The following is a 22,267-nucleotide window of genomic DNA, read 5'->3' as shown; positions in this document are numbered from 1 at the left end:
AGGATGAGGCCAGCCTCTTCTCCGTGGTGCCCAGCAACAGGACAAGAGGCAACGGGCACAAACTGAACCACAGGAAGTTCCGTCTGAACCTGAGAAAAAACTTCTTCCCTGTGAGGGTGACAGAGCATTGGAACAGGTTGCCCAGAGAGGTAGTGGAGTCTCCTTCGCTGGAGATATTCAAAACCCGTCTGGATGTGATCCTGGGCAATGTGCTCTAGAGGTCCCTGCTTGAGCAGGGAGGTTGGACTAGATGATCTCCAGAGGTCCCTTCCAACCTAAACAATTCTGTGATTCTGTGATTCTTTAATTTCACTTTGTGTCCTTTATCCCAGTTCTCCTGGGAAACCCAAAAGGAAGTCTAGGATATTGCGGATCCTGGCTGTGTTATAAACTCTAGCATCTCAAGCATCCACCATCATCACTGGAAACTTTGCTGTCATCTGTGATGGGAGTGGAGCTTTGCCTTCAGTCAGATGCTATATATCCTTCAACAGGGCAGGTGTTTGTACCACCAAATGAGTGCACTGAACCCAGGCACAGTTTCAATAACAGACAGCTCTATGACATAAAGAAACAATCTATTATTATTGGGGTTTTTTAATATAGCAAGAATGCATCAATACAATTGCAACAAAACCCTCTGCGTAGGAGTAGTGATAATTTTCCCACTCTGGGTGTTTACTTAATGTTTCCCAAGGAACTTACCTTCTGTTGGATAATGCTAGACTATCTGTTTTTCCTATATGCCATGAATTGAGATAAGAAGGCTAAACAAAGCAAGGAAAGAATAAAGTATGAAAGAATATGTCATCATCAAGAGGAATTAAAAATGAGTGTTAGTAACGAGCAACAAGTAACAAGAAGCATCAGTAACAAGAAAAATATGTCTAAAAAAAAAAGGTTGGAGGCTGCAACCTCAGTGTCTTTGATTATATCCAAGTTCTTTTTTGGGTTTTTAAACAAAAAGAGTTTAACTGAAGATGGGGATTAGAAGTCATGTAGTCTGCAGCATAGTCTTTAATATTGCAATGGGGTTAACGGAAGCAGGTCAGACTATATACTGAGATTAAAAGGAATGAAATAGGTTCCTGAAGTTAAGATCTGCAGGTATTTTTGAGCCCGCTCCTTCTATACAGGAGCACAGAAGGAATAGTGAAGAGGAAATATTTGTTGCTGCTTGGGTGTGTGTGTTTTTTTTTTTTGTCCTTCCCTGACTGAACTCTTCACAGTCACAATGACTTCAAACTTGCAGAAACTGAGCATTGTGCCATGCTGTCCATGCACCTACTATATTTTTTTTACTATTATTCCTATTAGCCCGGTTTCCTAGGAAATGAAGTTGTTACAATCGCACTGCCTGCTGCCTTGCAGTTAAGGTTTTCCAGCCTGCTGGCCAATCTTTGCTGAGTTTGAAAGGCTGTATAAGTCCCAAAGACAATTAGGTTTCTATGTGTTTTGTGAAAAGTAGTGACTGGATAGAGGAGAGGGACCTTAACGCAGTGCCCCTGTCCGCAGGAAGGTGGGAAGGACAGAGCGCTCAATGTGCTGTTGGGCAGCCGCCATCTGGCCAGTTAGCACGGGCACAACTCCACACCAACTGCAGCTCAGCGGTATTTTCCTGTGGGCTAAGAGAGGAAAAGGAGGAGAAGAATATCATAAAGGACACGGGAGAAGGAGGTGAAATTGTTCTGCAGGTTTTGGGAACAGGAAGAAGAGTAGTTGCGCTGCCCATCATTTTGTCCACTAACTGATAGGAAACGAGGTCTTGCTAGTTCTGCCCTCTAGACATCTTGTGTTTTATTAGGAATATTTATATGCTGTTATTTCAAGAAGTATCTTCATGAAAGTAATATAGTCTCCCTTTCTGGTTGTAAATGCTATGGCTCTCTCTGGCTGATTATGTTGTTTGCTTTTTTAATGGGAAGAAAAATTAATTAATTTCCACTTCTCTCTGTGAGCTACTGCACCCTTGAGATGGACGTGAGTCTTATTATAGGCTATGTGGAAAACTTTGATGTCCTCTGTGCTGCCGTTGTCTTTAACATAGGTGTAAGGAATTTTAGGATAGGAGGAAAAAGAACCAGCTTGCATTTCAACATCAAAGTTTGACCAATAGGATTTAATCCTTACTTAGCCACGATCTGAGACAATTTCTGTTTACTGTAGTGGCACAAATTATCAGTTTTAATTAAATATAAAAATACTTCTATTTTTATGAAAGACTTATTTTAGAATAGTTACGCAGTTAAACACTTTTATATTTGCTCCCTCATGAGATTTGCCCATACTCCAGTACTGAGGGATTTGCAGAGGCCAAGTGCTAATGCATAGAAAGCTTGTGGCAGGGCTCCTGGTTTTTTTGTTTGTTTGTTTGTTTGTTTTAATATGGAAACCGAGCATTGTCAAGTACCCTTTTGTCAATTCTATTAATGAGGAAAGGTCATAACGGTGAATAGCTGCAATTTATGTGTTGACTCTTCTTTAATGAAATACTAGTTTTCTTGCTGAAACTCTCTGAGCTATAATCAACCTGCAATCTAGAAGGCGATATGACATATTACACCTTCCCGTTTCATGTCTCCATTACAGCATGTCATGCATAAAAATGAGGAATGCTCTTTCAGATGCTGACTCTGCTCTTTCAGATGATGCATAATTCCAGATATTTAAAGAGGGAGACAACTTATGGCCTGAATACACAGGTGCAGAGCGACAGGAAACTACATTCTTTCCCACATATAGAACAGGAACTCAGTGGAGACTAGATAAAACTGTTTTAAATAAGTATGGTTAGTGGATTAACAGTTGGTTTTGTTTTTGTAGTTTGCTGCGTTGGAGTGTTTCTTTGGAGTCTCGGTGAACACTGGATTTATATTATTTGCTTACAATTCAACAGGGAACGTGTCATGAATTTTACTGTTGTACAACAAAGAAAAATCATAGCTCAAAGTTATGAAGTCACAAGGCCAGCATGTATGCCACAGTCTTCCATAGACAATCAGACTGTAATGGAGACTTTAATGAGCTTTTACATGTGTAGAGTTGCATTGAAAATGCTGGTTTCCCAGCACAAGAAAAAGCTTTTCATTCAACATGGGAACATTGGCAATTGAATATTTATATAAGAAGGCTCTAGAGTGCAATCCAACATGATTGTTTTTGTTTTAACAAAGAATGCATTTTGCTAACTTAGCTTTAACCTGATTAGTTTAGGTACAATCAGTTTTGGAAAGATTATCATTTTTTTTCTTAAAACTGTTTTTTTTTTTTTATTGAGAGTAAAGTGCTAGTCTTTCCTGCCAGAATGATGAAGGAAAATAAAAAATCATTCTGCAGAAGTATTAGCATTGATAGAGTGACCAAAATTGAGTGAGTCCTGACATGCTGTAGCTGACTTTAATAACTTACCTCTGAAAAAACAGTCAAACAGCATATGCAGATGTGTTCTGCCTGACTTGACTTTGAGTTCAATCATTCTGTCCTTTGAAAATCTCATCCTAAAAGAGAATAGTGGGAGCCTGGGGAGGAAGGGAAGAAACCTTTTGTTCCTTCAGTTTGTGTGAGATCAAGAAAGGATTGCGGCATCTAAAGGTATTTGCAACATTTCTGTATTAACTTTTTCAGCAAAACTAAGATATGTTTACGCTTTGAGTTCGTACGTCCTTCTAGTCACATTCAGTTCAAATAAGTGAAATATTTATTACTGGAACTGGAATCTTGCAGAAGGATGTAATTATAAATTTAGGTGGACTTTCAAAAGGCAGCAAATGGCACCAAATGATTAAGAGAAAAGATCCATCCAAGTGGATAGCCATAATTCCTTGTATAAATACATCATTGTAAATCTGTTTATACTGTACTAATTTTTTTTTTTACTTTTTTTTTTTTAATCTAGGGATCAAAATATCTGGAATAAAGGGTCCATGTTGCCCAAAGGTAAGAATAATAAACTTGTTTTAGTTGTTTTTAATACCAGTGCTGGTGTTACTTTGACTTCATATTTGATATTTCATTATGATGTTTTATCCTCAAGAATTATGCAAGGGGACTTAAAATAAACGGTTTCCAACTCTGTCATTACATAGCCTCATAAAAGCAAGCTAATTCTGAAACTGGCTATTGCCAGGTTGTCCTGTTCCTTTCTGGGTCTTTGAAGGCCAAATCACTACAACCGTTTTCTCTCATAAAGAACAATGACACAATGTATATTTCTATCAGAGGAAGAGCCGATGCTGCTGAAAGCATCGGCTCCAGGTGTGGTGATATTGATGCTAAAACCTCAGAATGGTCACAGTCACTTTTTCACGGACTGTGTCCAAAAAACCTGGGCAGCTGAGGAATGCAGCTGGCAATGCAGGACTCGTTTGTGCAAATTTCCAGTGGATGTAAGTGAAAGAAAATGGCTTTGTTCTGGGCTGCATTCTTCCAGCTATTTCCCATGAGAAAAAAGGGAGGCTATTCATATCAATAGAGTCTGTAGGTCAAACACCAGTACTGAGTGACGGAAATCAGGCCCTCTGTTTTCAAATGACCTTTTCATAAGCCTCACTGCACCGATGTCCTTTTCTCAAATGGGTTCCCTACTCTAATTCCCAATTCTCATTTTAAAATTTCTGCAGAGCCTTTGCTTCTAGGCTCTTGGAATTTTGAAGCAAATGCAGGTCCTGACACACACTATTCTTGCCTTAGGAGATGGCTTTGACATAACTGTTTTTTTAAAAGCTAGAATTTTATAAAGAGGAACTAAAAAAAAATCAAGCTTAGAAACAAATCTTACTTTCAGCCCTTCTCCCACAGATTCAGATACTCTCAAATTCTTATTGCTTCTTTCTTCCTAGCTTTCTGTTTCAATCGTTATTGTAGTGAACATTTTTGGAGCAGGGTTGTATTATGAAAATGGGATCCAAATAATATTGTTCACCTCTCATGAAGTGTCATTTCAGTTTTAGGAGGAGTGAAATGTTCTTAAGAATTAGCTTAAATTCACCAAACAGATGACAATGAATAGACAAAGGCAGTTCCCCGTGGGGAAGAAACGACCGTCTTCTGCAGCACACAATACTGTTTGGTTTTGCAAACCCGGGGCAGTTGAAGGAGCTTCAACTCGTTGGATTTTTTTGTTTGTTGTTTTTTGCAGTATCTACAACACTAATGATATATTTACATATGAACAGTATAAGAGTTACAGATGGGTATACTTTTTCTAAGCTTTGTTTTACTGTTGTTTTGAAAGCACGTTTCAGCTTGCTACATTAATATATTGTTCAAAGGGTTATTAATATATCTGCAAATAATTAGAACATTTTGTGAATCACATTTAAAAAAAGATAGAAATCCTTTCATGAGTGCTTTACATAATTAAAACCTAAAACCTGTCGGAAGAAAAAGGAGACTTTATTTTCCAGCAGACTTAATCCTGGAGCAGTGTGACTTTGATTTTTGTTTGGCTGCAAAAGATTAGTTTAAATTCTATTTTATTCCTCTTGTTACAGTGTATTGGAGAAATATTCTTCACTTTTATCTGGCCTTGGCCAAATGACCTTGTAAAAGCTTCAAGAAAGCTCTCTTTTATCATGGTGATTTTCCCCCCCCCACCCCCTCCCCTTACCCCGACTTCAACTTCACACCCACTTCATGAGCAATGTGGAGAGACTGGTTTCTAGCTGTCATTATTCACACATATTTGAAGCAGCTGATTATGAAAGTCCTATTTAATTTTTAATAAGTGAATGTGTCATTTTTTTCGTAAATTGTTTTGCCTCTTACCAAATGCAATTATCCTAGTTACTGGGAACTCAGAAAAAAGAAGACATTAGTGCCTACAGAAGCTGCAGGAATATCTGGGTGTACGTTTTGTTCTGTACCCAGGCAAAAACTTCTCAGAGACTTGAACTGAAGTAGCTGATGGGGGAGAGGGTCGTATTTGTTCATGTTGTTGTTTGTTAACAACTATTATATTTAACAGCAAAGGCTCAAGAAGAAAGAGTATATATATAGTAGACAAAATCTTTCAAGTGTTTCTAAAAAGGTACATGACAGAAATAAAACTAGATAAATTTCAGTGTCATTTCATCTTCAGTGATATGATATACCAGTTTTTCCTTTTGCCTATTTTACTTTGGTAACTTCTGTTACATGAGTGGAGAACAGTATTGCAAGCTTAGCTTTAGTTTCTTACTATTCTTTTTCACCTATAGTTGCATGGAACTGAATTTATACATCCCCGCTTCTGCAAAGAACAATGTGTTAATACTTTTCAAGAGTCAGATGCATAACCTAAATATGCCTAGTGAAAATGGAAGGTCCACAGTACACGGTAAATAAACCATGCAGATGAAACAAATCTGCTGCATTTACAAGTACATTTTGTGCAAAGGTAAAGATTTCTTGAGCAGTGTTTCCAATGCACAGACATGCCATGATATTTTTCCGCCACCATTATGATATGACGATTCCATAATGGATCACTTGCGGTTTTCTTCTGAAGTGTGGATGTTGCTGTGTTTGCTTTCCCCTCTGTGACTCTCTGCAGTTGCCCTTAGTTATGTCTGTCTCAGAGAGTTACTCTAACCTCTTACAAGTCAGTCGCTAGTGTAGCTAGTAGTTCATGGAAATACCACTGGTTTTGGCAATGTTCTGTTTTTCACTCTCTTTCAAGCATCTGACACTGGGAAAATTCCTCAGGAAGAATTATGCATACCTACAGAATGACACTGTACTGCCAATAGTGCTTCACTGTGCTATCTGAATGCTGCTTTGAAAATTAAATTTACCTCTCCCTCCAAGGCTTCTCTCACTAACCTCCTTTTGTAGATGTCGGAGTCCGGAACTAGATGTCTGCTGGGTGGGATAGGTAATGCATGAACATATGTTTCACAGGAAATGTTTTTGCTTTAATCAGGTCCTTGTGTTGTACTCTAATCTGACTAAGGCTTGCAGGTAGTCTTTTTGAAACAGTGAACCTGCAGCTTCTCCGTACTTGGAGTACCATACCCATAGGTCCTGCTGAGGAAGCTAAGTGGGAAGGCAAGTCACCATGGTCACTGACAAGTTAAAATACAGTGTGATCATGTTGCTGTGTTTCTATACCAAAGAAAAAAAAGATCTTTTTATTAACCTGCTGCTTTCCCATTCAGGAACAGTAATGGCAAGTCACCTTGGGTAACCTCTTCCATTAAGCTTGTCTACTTTCTTTTGGCTGTCTTCAAAGATGAAACTTGATCACAACCTTCAAAGTGCTTTCTCTTATCCAGCATTTCAATCTCTTATTTGAAATGTTCTCCACAGCGTTTAGCTATTTCAGACATTGACTATTCCAGCCTTTTCTAATGGCAAAGTGTCTACATTTTCCCTATACTTTTGAACAGAACAAACAACTCTATATGAATAGAGGCCTGGGCAATGTCTTTGAGAGCCAAGGCCTGCTATGGAGACGATAAGAAGTTGCATGTACCCAAGAATTTAAGTTACCAGGCTGTCTAGAAAAGGCTTCTCTTACCCTCTTAGAAAGCTTCCAGTATCTCAGAATTACCACCTCCCCCCACATACACCCTGCCAAGACTTTAAATAGTAACCTGAAAGTACAGGGATAGTATGACATAATTTTAAAGAGGCTATAATGAAATGGACTGGCTATAGATTGGAAAACTGGCTTAATGTCAGTCAACAGTTAGGAACTAATAGCTTTTGCTAACTACCTATGGCAGTGAAGCTTTGATGAAGGCTTTTGAATATAAATAGTTTTCTTCGGGCTATAGATTTGCATCACAAAATTAACTATCTGTTATTCAGTGACATGGAAACAATTTTTATTAATATATAAGGGCAACAGAGGTTAATTTTGGTTGTTTTGAAAGTTATCATCTGCATTGATGATCTTGGTAGTATTTCAGAAACAAATCTTGCTAACAGGAACAGTATGAGGTTAGAAGTTAGGACAGGAACCACGCTTGCTTTATCCAGGGTAATGCAAATTCATTTCAACAGAACGGTTAAATCTTTATGATCAGCTATTTTAAATTCCAATACGACTTGACAGCAAGATTCCTGTGTCTAGATTTTATGGTCTGTCTAAATCAGAAAATGCCTTCCTGGGAAGAAATGCAGTGTTTGTTTAAGGATTTACAATGTTGTTGCATGAAGAAATGCAAATCCCTGTCTCCCACCTTGGAGGATATCTCAGCTATCAGGCTCTTTATGGTACTTCTCAGTGCTTAGGCTCTGATGACTCTACTGCTTTACATAAAAGAACTGAATTCCATGGGAAATGAGAAGGGGCATGTCTGTCTCATTAAATTTTACCAGCTGAATTGAATCAGATGCCTGTAATCTATAGATTCTTTTTGGCGCTCTTGATCCAGTCATCAAAGGAGGGTCTCTCCACTGCATCTTGTCCAAGAACAAATGGATGAAAAATGAATGTCATTTTGTTTCTTCAACTTAGTTTTTTTGTTTTGCAGTCACCTCTCTCCTTTCTCAGATATATATTTGCCTCACTCCCCTCTAGGTCCCCAGCTTACCACATTCTTTCCCATCTCCTAAACTGTCTACAGCTATTTTCATCTCCTGCTATCACTCATTTTTCTCCTTAATCCACATTTTCCACTTTCATCTTACAACCCAAGAAAGAGTTGTGTCATCTTACAGACAGACAACAAAAATGTTCTCGCCCCACTTCATTTTAACTGCTAACAACTCCTTTCTTTTTCATTTTGCAGCTTATTTACAGTAATTGTACGTTTTTCAAGCCATTCTCAGCTCCTGTATCTGACAGTCCACTGGAGTGGTTTTAATCAAAATCTCAAATGATTTCTTTTGCGATATGTCTTGGAATTGTCTCTGTCTTCAACCTCCTTCCTTGTTAGCAACAGCCAGTCCCAGTCCTCTCGAGCTCTGCCCATGGTGGCTCTCCCTCTCCTCTCTGGTTGCTCCCTCGGGTGGTTCTGGGTAGGTCTGCAAGATCCTGAATGCCAGTTTCAGTGCATCTGAGACTTAAACTGCTCATTTCCCTCCCTTGTCTGTGGAGGAGGACTCCTGTAAGTGCCTCATATTATGTGGAATAAATGCTTTCTCTTGTCCTGGCATTAAAGGACAGTCGTAGTAAACACGGGCACCCACATGGCAGATGCCGGCACTATAGGTAGGGGGGAAGTGTTTGTTGTGACTGGGACTTTGTAGTAAAGCATAAAGATAAGAGAAAATACACTTCAATTTCTTCAGTCTCTCATTAAAGACTTATCAAATTTCAAATCATTTCAGGCATGTCTTCTGAACTCCTTCCAGTTTGCTGTCATTAAAATGTTTTTTCCTTGCCAACATTAATTCATTTTTTATTTCACATACAGCCCCTATTCCATGCTCCTAGCTGTTTGATCTTGGCACCTAGCTCTTTAATTAAAAGAGGGTAAGCCCAGATTCTCATGCAGTCTGAACCTTTCTCTAGAATCAATCGCTAGCTCAGCTTGTGCCAACCACAACCTTATGACCAATTTCTCCTCCCTTCCCCTTGAGTCCATGAACTCACTGAACTACATTTGGATAGAAAACCCTTCCAGAAATGTTCTTTTTGAAAGATCATTTCCATTCAGTGTTTTCTTTTAAACTCTCACAAGTAAATATTTAATTTACTTGCCTGGACTGTGAAGTCTGAATGTTTTTTTCTTTGGTCTTGGTTTTGTTTTTAATGAGAATGTCATATGACCTTATATAACTCTGCTATTTTAACATACGAACATTTTGTCAAACAGACTAATAATCTCACCAAAAATACATCCTACTTATCTTCAAAACGTTATCTTTCACTAAACCGTGTTGTCCAGTATCGGTTATGCTCTTCTCCCTTAGTTCATTATTGAACACATCCTGTTTTGTCTTCCTGAGATTTTGTCTTGGATAAGCGTTAAACTGACAGACTTGTTGTTACATTTTCAGCACTTTATCCTTTTGAAATATTGAAAAATTTGTTTCCTGTCTTCTCTGTTCAATCTTTTGGACATTCACTTTATCTGAAAGGACACTCCCAGTATCCCACTTTGAAAATCGCAGTTTGACATAATCTCCTCAGTCACTGCCTTCACAGACAATGGTCCAAGTGTTCTGCTTTGTTGCTATTTAGTAACCGTGCTTTACTGATGGACTGAAGAAGTATATCTCCCCATTCTAAACTGGGGATATGTCTGTTTCCCAAAACTAAATGAAGATTTATTTTACTACCAGAAAAAAAGGATTTTGTACTTTTGCCTCCTCTTTGTCACAGTGTTCATTACTGAGCTTATCTGTGAGGGATTCTCTATTGGTGCTCCTTGTCTTTCTCTGCCTGGACTGGGATGTTTCCCTGGAAGTAGGCACCTGGTAATAATAGCCCCCCCAGATGACCCTGGCCACTTGGCAAAGACATACTCCAGTGCCAAAGATTCCCAAACTCCTCTCAAGTTACAGAAATCCCTGGCAGGTGTCTTAATAGAATCTGTGGTACATTGGCAGGTGACCACTGGAGAAGCAAGGTGCCTCATGTTCGCACAATTTGCTCTTAGCAGCAGAAAAGCTTTTAACGGCAAACATTCATATTTGTTCTACCAAAGCTGAAGGTTTGGTCCTACCTGCAAAAGAGAAAACAAAGTTATGAAAAGAGGAAAATAGTAAATAGAGTCTTGGTGTGTCTGTGACACCAAAGTTCTCTTCTAGCTGTCGCTTCAAAGCTTTGAGTAATAGCGTGACTCTAACAGCCAGAAGAAAATCTCAGCTAGCTCTGCTCTTAATTACCAGCTTCTCAGTTGCAGCCAAAGTTTTCTGATTTGTTCAATTGCATTTGTTCAATACAAATAAAGCAGTTCCCATTTTAAGACTCTACGGTTTCCTTCCTAATACGGAGTACTCTTTTCTGTTTTAGATTTGCTCTGTTCTTGGGGACAGACTCTACAGCTCTTGACTTTTTATTTTTATGTGTAAAAGGCTTGTTGGAATTCTTGTATCTTCACTTGTTTTATTTTGATTTGTATTTGTTTTGTAGACAATTGAATTGCTTCTGCCATCTTCGTGGAAAGTGTGGGAAAACAGATGCTTTTGTAGCACATCCTGAAGGTCAGCTGTACCTTCAGGCTTAGAAATTTCAGTGCTGCTCTTTACTCATGCACCTGACCCAGCCTCATTTAAATAACTAGTTACTATGAACTGATCTGGACTTTTTACTGGATGTTAAGGTAAACTGATTGCAACTGCTAAGCTGTAATGTATGATGAAATTTCTTAGGTAAATTTCACCTGTGAATGCCCCAATTTATTTTTACCTCAAATAAAAAGGTCAAAAAAAAAACCTCTCTGTTTTTCATTTCCTCCAAAAAGAAAAGAGGTTGAAAGGTAACAACTTGATTGACTGGAGAATTTTTTGGGTTAGCCTTTATTTTAAATGACTTTTCAGAAGTTCTGTAGTACGCTGTCATACTGAATCAATTCTGATGAATTCTCTGGTCTCTTGAACTTTTATGTTTTCTATATGTGAGATCAAAACTCAAAGCGCCAATTACTTTACTCTTTAAATCAATGCATCTCTTGGCTCTCCTTCAAAAAAAGACTGTATGAAGCAGTGATTCATTCTATTTTCACTGTTTAATCTAGAAAATGCATTGCTGTGCTCTTTGTACCCCAGCAGTTGTGTCCAGGCAGAAGGCAGTGGGAAATACTGGAACTGAAATTGGTTAAATGAATAGGAAGCAAGCCCAACTACAAAGATTTAATAAATAAATGGACTCAAAGTAATTCCTACCTTACAAGTTGTGGCTGCTGTTGACTTCAAGTGGAATGGTCAGCACTTGGATCTTCTGAAGATTAGCTCTCTTGTCACAAAATGGACACACAAAATCAGCACTTTTTCAGACTTTAGGTTAGGTGTGTGGGTGCATGAACAAGCACTAAAAACAGATGCTAATATTGTAGCATTTTGTAAAATCTATGATTCATATGGGATATCTATCTCACAGGTTCTATTTTCAATTTAGCATGAGTAACAATAATCTTTACAGCAATCTTTTAATGCTGTGAGGCAGAAAAAACTGGAGATGTAGGTGGAATACAACCATGGAGTTGATACAAACAGACCATATATTAGATTTGTAGTGCGCATATAGAGAGGAAAAGAAAATATGTATTGGTCCTGCAAAAGCAGCTTATTTTGTGTTTTGAGGAGTGCCTTTATTGAGAGAAGGATTCAGCTTGCTGAGCTTCAACTATTTAAGGAGCAACTCTATGCTAGCCCATCTGGAAGGGGACCCTTGACACCTGGGATGAATCAGCCTCTGAGGATGTCAATTTTTCTTCACTGTCTTTAGAGAGAATCCAGATCACAGAATCATAGAGTGGTCAAGGTTGGAAGGGACCTCTGGAGATCATCTAGTCCAACCGCCTTGCTCAAGCAGGGTCATCTAGAGTACCTTGCACAGGATTGCATCCAGACGGCTTTTGAATATCTCCAAGGATGGAGACCATAACCCCTCCAAGGAGCCTGTTCCAGCGTTCAACCACCCTCACAGTGAGGAAGTGTTTCCTTGTGTTCAAATGGAATTTCCTGTATTTTAGTTTGTGCCCATTGCCTCTTGTCCTGTCACTGGGCACCACTGAGAAGTGTCTGGCTCCATCTCCCTTAATCTCCTCCGTCAAATATTTATACACATTGATAAGATCCCCCCAAGCATTCTCTTCTCTAAGCTAAACAGTCCCAGCTCTCTCAGCCTCTTCTTGTAGGAAAGATGTTCCAGTCCCTTAATCATCTTTGTGGCCCTTCACTTGACTCCGACTTGTTCCTGTACGTCCACGTCCCTCTTGTACTGGGGAGCCCAGAACTGGACCCAGCACGCCGGATGTGGCCTCACCAGGGCCGAGCAGAGGGGAAGGACCGCCTCCCTCGACCTGCTGCCAATGAACTTTCTAACGCAGCCCAAGACACTGTTGGCTGCCTTTGCCACGAGCGCACGTTGCTGGCTCACGTGTAACTTGTTGTCTACCAGGACCCGCCAAGGTCCTTCCTCTGCAAAGCTGCTCTTGAGCTTGTTGGCCCCCAGCCTGAACTGGTGCATGGGGTTATTTCTCCTGCCAGGTGCAGAACTTGGCATTTCCCTTTGTTGAACTTCATGAGGTTCCTCTCTACCCATTTCCGCAACCTGTGGAGGTCCCTCTGAATGGCAGCACAATGACCTGCTGTATCACCTCCTCCTCCTCCTAGTTTTGTATCATCTGCAAACTTGCTGAGGGTCCCATCATCTAGGTCTTTAAAGATGTTAAACGGTACTGGCCCCCATAACGACCCTTGGGGAACATGACTAGTGACTGGCCTCCAGCTGTACTTCATGCTGCTCTCTGATCACAGCCCTCTGGTCCCAGCAGTTCAGCCAGTTGTCAGTCCACCTCCCTGACTGCTCATCTACCCAACACTTCATCATCTCTTCTGTATTCCCATAGTGACAACTATATGGGCAATCCTGGGGCCTTTATTAATAACTGCTTTCTCAGATAAAGACAAAGGTTTTCCATACTTCACTCTAGCAGTTATTGCAAATCATTCTTAAGGGAAATATAAGGATCACAGTCTAAAATGGAGGCTTCAGTCCTTTACTGATATCTCTTAGCACAACATCCTAAGACCGGCTGAAATTGGATGTTAATATCTGTGGCGATATAAGTTTAAGGGTTGCTCACGGGTCAAGTGAGACTAGAGTCCCATTGTACTAATTACTATGCACTCTGAGAGTCCCTGACCCAAAAAGGCTTTGTCAAAACAGACAAGGCAAATGGTAGGGAGAAAGGGATATTATATATGGACACAGTGATGGCTAGCAAACACCAAATTAACTTTGAGATACATTTTAAATTATTTAATTATTTAGGAGTTAACTGGGGAGGATTAGCTAAGCAGAGGAAGCCAGGGAAGGCAAAGTGGAAGGGAGTGATTAGTGCAGGACAGAAGAGAGGAGAAAGGTAGGAGCCTGCGGTTGCAGTGAAGAGATTGTGGAGATAGTGTGTGAGCAGACAGCCAACTTAAAAGCTTTTCTGGTCGTAAGACAGTGACCTTTTCCTAGAATCTTCCTTCACTGAGTCCATGAGGCTTGAGGGGTAGAAAGAATTTACTCTGAGAACCAAATGTCGCTGAGAGAGATGGCTCAGGGTATCCTGGTTGTGCTAAAGGCAGAGAGACAGCACTCAGTATCTCTGGAGGGAGTTGCCAGGAGGGAGCTCTGACTATGACTAAGTTGCATCTTTTTATTTTTTTTTTCCTTTTCCATGGCCTGTAGAGGTGCTTCTGCCATTGATCAGCCTTTATGCTGCTCCCAGCTAGCAGACATGTAGGCAGGGTCAGGTCTTGAGGAGATGATGTTCTACGACTTTAGTGTTGTTAAGAAAGCTTTTTATCCCTGAGCCACCTTGTTTCTCTCTGGGTTGCTGTTTGTCAGGCATCCATTTGAAGGACGTGACAACAGCCATAAATACCCGCTACCGGTACTGAGGTTTATGTCGCTTGATACACTATTTCATCCTAAAGGCAATATAGACCACACAGAACTCTAAGGTACCTTGAATCTGACAGGATTTTAAATAAATATATATGGTCAGATCATCAGGAGGGGTAAATCAGCATCGCTTCAGTGAAATTGGGTCCCTTAAACTGCACATGAGTTACGTATCTCAGCACAAGCAATCCCGAGCAGCTGAGTCTAATGCATTGCAAAGGAGCCACACAGCTGGCTCTGGGCAGACGGATCTGCAATTTCTCCTTCTTTTTCGGGACAAGCCCTCTCACCTGGCGGTTCTTCCCCTCTGGGAGCCCCTTCAGCAAGCTGCAAACCTGTTGCTACTGCCCCTCCTTGCACCTCCAAAACACACCAATGCATGGATGCCAAAGCAGTGCAATTGTACACATCAGTAAAGGAGTTATTGGAGATGCCTGGCAAGGCCAAATGATATACCAAACCAGGGTACGAGCTCAGTTAAAGCCTACAAACAAAGGCAGAATCCAGTTCTCTGTATTTAATTGCAATAGGGCATTAACAGCAAAAGTATGAGACTGAATATTTGGCTATGTTGAGTCCTTTCACATATTAGGGAAAAGAGCAGCAACACTATGCAAGTGTGGGTCTCAGCAGTGATGAGTTAGTCTTTTCCTTGGACGTTTCCTTCCTAATGGACCTATGACATGTTATGCTACTGTAATAAGGTACAGTTAGCCTGCCAAAGGGATGCTATGCCGGAGCCCATTCAATATCATGCAGATATCTTGTTCTGAGATTTCCACATGCTCCTAGCAAGTGGTGAATCATTTATTCATCAAAGGTTGCATTTCTTATGTGTTGAGTGGCCAGTACAATTCTTGTTTGAGCTTTCATTATGGGCTTCTGTACTGAGCATCTGCCTGCCTCAGTTTCTTTGTTACCTGGCCTTGCAGGTATATGGATCAGAGCTAGCCTGTTCTGAGGTGGCCATGTCTGAATGTCAGAGTAGATCATACCAGTATTTATTAATCCACTTTGTTCAGCTCTTCAGCTCAGATCGGCACTGCAGCATTAGTTGTGTTCACTCAGTTCTTCTACTTCTTATTGAGTGATGATTACATCTGAGCAGTGGGAACTAGTGAGTCATCAAAGGGTATAAATTCCAGGCTCTGTTTAAATGTTAAAAAGGTGGTAAATGCATGATATATGAACTGCTAAAATCTTCTACAGTTGGGAAAGCAGTATGCTATAAACAGGATTTATTTTCAATATATTAAAAATTTCTTGAGTATTCCACCAATAAATATCACAAGGGGTTGTTTTCTTATTGTGCTGTAATGAAAATGAATGTTTCAGCAATGTCTGCCCCCAGGCTGACAATAATGGCATTGGAAACAGATAGGTGAGGAAAATAGAAGCTAATGAAACTGGACCAGAGTTAAGAGATGTCACAAAACTCACTTTATTCCGTATGTGCATGAGTTACATTTAGTAATATTTAATAGTAAGCATATAACTATTATTACACTCATAAATTAATCTTTTCTGACTGTGAACATTTCATTACTGGTTACTGAGAGTCAGAGTTTAATACCACACATACAGCTGGCCAAAACCTTTTAGCTCGGGGACAACAATCATTTTCAAAAAATGACAGTGACAAATATCCCACACATTCAATCCAAAAGATCTTTAGATGAAGCTTTGTCAGCTTTTGAGGGGCACCTCAAGACAGCTTTCTGCTGGAAGCACAGGCACGAGTGCCCCACTGGGCTTCCTCCAAAGCATGAGAGAGTCTGGGCAGGCAAGTGTGCCTATGGCAATGGCATTAAGTCAGTAACTAGCTCAATCTGCCGTCAGCGTGGCTAAAAGGCATCCACTTGTCCAGGAGGTGAGCCAGTCAGGGAGTACCATATGTTACTGACTGCTCTTAAAAAAAAAAAAAAAAGGGTTAATTCAGTCTTTGGGGCAGGGACTAGCTTTGAGTACCAAGGCTCAATTTGATCTCCAGCCTCCCCAAAAAGGCAGAGTTTTTTTGTTATGGGGATCTGTGAGAACACAAGAGCACCACCAGAGTACAGAACACTTAACATAAGTTGGTACATGGAAAGATTTTGTGTTAAAACTGAAAGAGAAGCACAGGAAGGTTTATGCACAGTTTGAGCAAGGAAACATCCCTCAAAACATCTTTGTGCCTGAATAAAACAGCCAGCTGGGAACAATACCAGAAGAGACATAAAAAATAATTTAAAAAAAAACATAGAAACTTATCTATCTGATTAGTTGATCAGGATGTAAAACCATCTGAAATAATGAAAAAATCAGGATAATATGCTTTATGATCTAAATAAAGTGCTTATAAGAAGCTAGTGCTGCTCCAACCTAATAATAGCATTAGAACGAGATTAGGAACAAGAATACTGAATTTATCAAGTAAGTCCTGAAAGGAAACAAAGAATTGAAAGTCATAAGAATGTAAAGGAAAGAGAAAGAAGCCAGTGTGAATAGCTAGATAAAGGTTGAAATCGTGTGCCAGTTAAGCCCTTAACAGCAAGAACTATGAGCAGAACTGAGGTGTGTTGAACAGCTCAGAGCTGCTGCAAGTTATTCTTCCACATCTGTGGGAGATAAAACTTCTCTCCAAGGCCCATCTTCAGAAGAACTCTTGTAAAATGAATGCACTAGAAAGAAGCTTGTCAAAAAGCCTATATAATTTCCCAAGGCATTTATCCATTTTCATTTACTGACCTTTAACATTGACTAGCAAATGTGTAGTTGTTTACTAAGTGCTATGGTATGATTTTAAAATGCCGTAGAAAGTTTTACAGACTCCATTGGTTTCTATGAGGATTTTCCACGCAGAAGGATAAAAGTCAAGCTAACCAAAAACAAGACGGAAGGAACGAAGGAATACCTGGAACAGATAGGATCAGTATTCATGTTGGTAGCAAAGGATTGATACCCCAGCATAGTACAGAAAGTATATCGCTAAGCTGGAACAGTACAAGGGAGGGGGTTTCCCCTACGAAGGGAAACATAAATGTCCTCGTCTACCTTTCCCAGTGTGTCAGTCTATATACCAACTCTATAGGAGAATAATAGGGAGCAAGCCACAGGGCTTTCTAATTTTAACCAGTTATGATGAGATGCACAAATCCCAGTCCCATGACGTGAATTATCTTCATTTCTTCACCCTATCGCAGAAATACATGCGTAAGAAGAAAGAGATGGAATTGCTTTGATATTACCAAGTAAGGTGGCGGTGCAGACAAAGACAAGAACTATTAGGCATGAAATAGATAATACGGCACCAGGGACACAAATGACAAATGTCTTATCCTTACCATGAAAGAGAAAGGTTTAAGAAAAGAACTCACTGTTTCTACGTGACTACAGTAATGTGAAACAGCCTAAGACAATAATATTAAGCAGCAGCCCTAGATTGCTTTTTTTACAATGAGCCTAGGGAACAGAGCTCTTAACTGATAATTGCTTATTACATACATAGTATTCTGATTGTGTACAATATTCTTATCTCAACTGAATTCTTCCATAGAAACAGCAAATTGCCTGCCTGATCTGTCACCTGAGGAACTTTTCATCACTCTAGGCATTTTTATTTTATTAATATTGAGATGTATAGTGATTTTAGAAGAAATTTTAAATTTCAATTTTCTGTTCCCAAATCTTAATTTTGCACCTCTTTTCAGCTAGTCCCCATATAGCATTGTTATGATTCTAAAACCAAAACACCTAGATCTGACATAATACCTTTGTCGGAGGAAAAAAATCTCTCTCTGTTGGGTGATGCATCTCGTCCCAAGAAAAGTTTCTAATGTAGGTCAGATTAAATACTTTCTGTAGGCCCCTGTCTCTCTTCACTGGCTACAGAAGGCGCTACCTGTGATTAGGTGAGCTTTAGATGGCTCCTCCTAGACACGGAAAGCAGGCTGATATGGAGTCTTAAAAATCCTGAGACCTTGATGCTTGCCTTTGGGTTGCAGGTCCATGGGGCCTAATGCAGCTGCATCAGAAATGTGAGTGTCATGTAGCAATCTAGATGCTCCTTGTTCTCCCAGGTCCTCTACTTTATTCTTAGTGAGACCAAGGGAGCAACTCTAAATGAAATACCCCTAAAGTTCAGATCAGTCTGCAGGGACTTTGTAAAAATCAAGACTCCTGTTTGGAGTTAGTAACAGAATTGCTGGAACATTTTTTATGCAGTAGGTAGTAATTATGAAAACGAGGTCACTGATATGAAATGGATAAGGCTATTGCTGGATAAGTTTTGTGCATTCAAAATGTGTGCTTTGGTTAGGTTGGTTGGGATACAGTGCTGTGTTAGGTTAGCAAACAACGCTGCTCAATAGAACCATATTTGCAGAACAAACCAGTTGTTGCTGAGGAACCCAGGCCCACACTGCCCTCGTTTCAGGTGGGTTTACTATGGACTGACTCTTCAGATTGAAGGCCATTAGTGGCTGGAGCATGCTGGCTGTGTTAAAAGAGTGGTTCTTACATTTTAGCATCATCTGCTAAAAATATACTCCAAAACCATCCTGAAGTGTGAAACAAAGTGTGGTGAATAGCACACTGAAGACATTTGCTTCAAAAGTGCCTGCTGATCTGAGTTAAAATAACATAGGCACACCCACAATTTCAGTTTCATTGAAAATCTCAAGAGCTGAAAGAAAATGCTCGTGCTGAGTCAAAATGAAGAGCCAAAGCATTTTCTTCACTTTTCCCTGAATAACAGACCTACAGTATTTTATTTCAGAAACAGTAGGAACAATTTGTTCTTCCTATAATGATGCAGTGATTTCCCATGAGCTATGGGAGCAGGAAGGCAAGACTTCCCCACCCATGGTGCACAAAGGACCACTTGGTTTGGAAAACGATCAGGCAGCTTGCCTAGGAACGTGGGCAAGACATCAGACAAGTTTATGATAAGTCATCACCAAGTCCTTTAGAGTGCATTGAGTCAGCTTTTGTTTTCATGCTGCATTGAAAAATTCTCAAATAAGCTATAGATGTGGCCAAATAGAGAGTCATCCCTGTGGAAATAAAGAGCAGAGCACAGACTTGACTAGTGACAGTCCTAACAAAGAATAACTTTGATGGCATTGTCTTGGTTTGTAGTGTTAGAAAAGATATCACTGATATCTTGGCTAATTCTGGAGTTGAAGCTTTTGAGAAAATGACATTTAGAAAAAACAGTTAAGGTTGCCTTGCTCTGATGTATCCATGAAAGGAAAATTTGAGAGTGCTCCTTAATTCAGACAATTAAATGCATTCCCCAGTATTGCTTTACAGGTTGGGGATGTCTCTCCTTCCCCACTAAAGTTAGCACAGCCTGAGGCACCACGAACAGTGTGACAGAAATAATAAATAAGATTAATAAACTCTCCAGGTATTCAGATTTTCTACTGCTTTCAGCCTTGCTAAAATATATAACACTCCTGCACTGATGCTGTATAAGTAACATTAATGCATGCAATCTCTATCCAAAAATTCATTAGGATTTGAGTTTGAGCTACCATATTTTCGCATCCCAAATCAAGGACGAAATACTTGGGAAGAAAATTTTCTGTCTCTCTTTCTTTTCTTTTTTTACTGAATTCCTTTGTCTTTTTTACTTTGTGTGTGAACAGACTGATCTGACCTGTTCTTCTCATGTGCGTAAATCCATTGACACAATGAGACTACTCTGGAGGGAGCACTGGCTGCTCTGGGACTGTTGGTGTAAAGCAAAGCAAATTTGACACCATTTCAATAATTTTATGACATTACAGCTGCTTTTCTCCCTGCTGTTTTTCTGTCTCCACAAGCCTATTTCCCATCCTCGACTATCCTTGCCGGAGAGCTGACTGCCATCTAGTGATCCCTTTAACCACCTTATTCCCTATTGTCACTTTACAATATGCTTGTCTTACAGCTCCAATCTTTTAGTTTATAGCCTGCCCTCTTTCTCTTTTTCCCCAGTGTTATGAGCAATATCAATTATAAAGCATTGAAACACAGTCTACCAATCCCAGCAAAGGACAAACTAAATGTGATATTAAGTCATAATTTTAGTCCACATAATTTTTTTCTCCTTCTGTATTTTATAGAAAGGATATTGGATTTCTGTGTTTCACTATAACCTTGCTGTCAAATAAAATCCCTCGGCAAGGGAGAAGATTGTTTAACCCACCAGCAATGAACCATTGACTACGGTTGAATGTATTTAGCACTTTAATATGCCTATCTACCCTGGTAAAGGCTGTCTGTGCTTTTTGGTTGTTTCTCTTAAGTGATCTGGTACAGCTGCCTGTGTGCTGAGAGAGCAGAGCTCAACTGTTTCCAGCACCATATAAAAAAAAACCTGCTTGGAGCAAACCTTAATGACATCATGCTGCAAAAAGAAGTATCCTCTCTGAACAAGCCCTTAAATGTCAGCCATCCCACAGCAGGTACATCTCCCAGCAGCAACAAAATGAGACATCGTATATAGAAACACGACCCTTATCTGAGCTGTTTAGTCACCTCGTCCAAATTAGATGGAAACTGTCCTTAATTCATTAATATCTGAGAAAGGCTCAGAGGAGGTAAAACACTCTCTAACTGCTGAGAATCATGATAATTAATTTCCGAGTCCAATCCAATTAAAAAAGAACTTCAAAGGGACTTTAAGCAGGGATATCTGAAATGTAAGGTGTTTCAAATACGAGATATTAAACTCTTTCCCTGTACAGTCCTAGGTATTCTCACTTAAGCAAGTGAAGGTCTTCCTGTCTTTTTGTCTGCCTGTCTGTTTGGGAATGAGTGGAGGAGGATGACAAATTAAATCTTTTACAGTGGCAGCCAAAGAGGATGCTCTCCAGACTGAGAGGTAACCAGTCTGCATAAAAAACAACAACCATGAGTCTAATGTTGAGCTGGCAAATTTTTCCGTGCATCAGAATCACAATCATATTAAAGAGACAGGTGGTCAAAAACACTAGAGAAATCACTGTGATTTATTCAATGCTTTCAGGGAATCCTAGACATATGTTGATGCTGGGAGAAGAGCTAAAAGCTTGATTTTTCAATGAGCAGGGAAAGAAGGGAGAATTTATCTGATGACCATGTGACTATAGGAAATGCAAATAGGGTGTTATGAACAGGGTTTTTTTTTTTTTTTTTTTTTTTTTTTTTTTTTTTACAGACATGAGCATCACTTACATCTTAGTAGCAACGAGCCAAACCTGCAATGCAATATATCCGGAGTAGCCATATTGAACATTCAGGTCAGCTTGATAGGTCTGAAACTGAAATAACCTAATTAGCTTTGAAAATAGCTGAAATCAATCATTTCATTTCTCTTAGAGCAAAGGACTTCCCAGAAGAGTTGAAGAAACAAGTATGCACAGATACCTAGGAAATAATGCACCTAGGAGTGATTTTGCGGATAACCTGGATTCAGCTCCAGCGTCTGCCATTGCTCTCTTGGGTGATGAGATGTAGTCACTATTCTCTCTCCCTGCCTCAGTTTTCCCTTCCAGAAAAGGGGCTAATCAATGCAGCTTTTGTGAAGCACCTATCAAGGAAAAATGCTCTTTAAAAACAGTTTCCTTCAACAGACGAGGCTCCAGCTATGTCTATAACAAAGTCAATGCCAAGACTACACATCACAGTCATATTCCTACTTCAGTTTCAGACTGTCTTGAAAAACCCTTCCTAAAAGCTAGGTAAATGGATTGAGCTGTTCATCTCCATGACTATTCTGCTGGCTGCAGCTGGGCTGCCTGTTTGAGTGCAGCGTATCTACAAAAG

General features: G+C 39.8%; 1 protein-coding gene across 3 annotated transcripts in view; it reads left to right on the top strand.

The window, feature by feature from the left end:
• EPSTI1 (epithelial stromal interaction 1) overlaps nt 1–22,267 on the top strand; it is a 72,652-nt gene that overhangs the window by 47,365 nt on the left and 3,020 nt on the right. The window contains exons 11-12 of one of the 3 annotated variants that reach the window (XM_009672446.2): nt 3,896–3,936; nt 11,009–21,650. In XM_009672446.2, the coding sequence (XP_009670741.2) occupies nt 3,896–3,916 (21 nt within the window). In that variant the 3' untranslated portion in view covers nt 3,917–3,936; nt 11,009–21,650. The other 2 variants (XM_009672449.2, XM_009672447.2) reach the window with 2 other exon arrangements.

Source organism: Struthio camelus, chromosome 1 (assembly GCF_040807025.1).
Source record: "Struthio camelus isolate bStrCam1 chromosome 1, bStrCam1.hap1, whole genome shotgun sequence".
Taxonomy (NCBI): Eukaryota; Metazoa; Chordata; class Aves; order Struthioniformes; family Struthionidae; genus Struthio; species Struthio camelus.
Note: the sequence above shows the minus strand (reverse complement) of the source record. Positions and strands in the feature narration are given on the sequence as shown.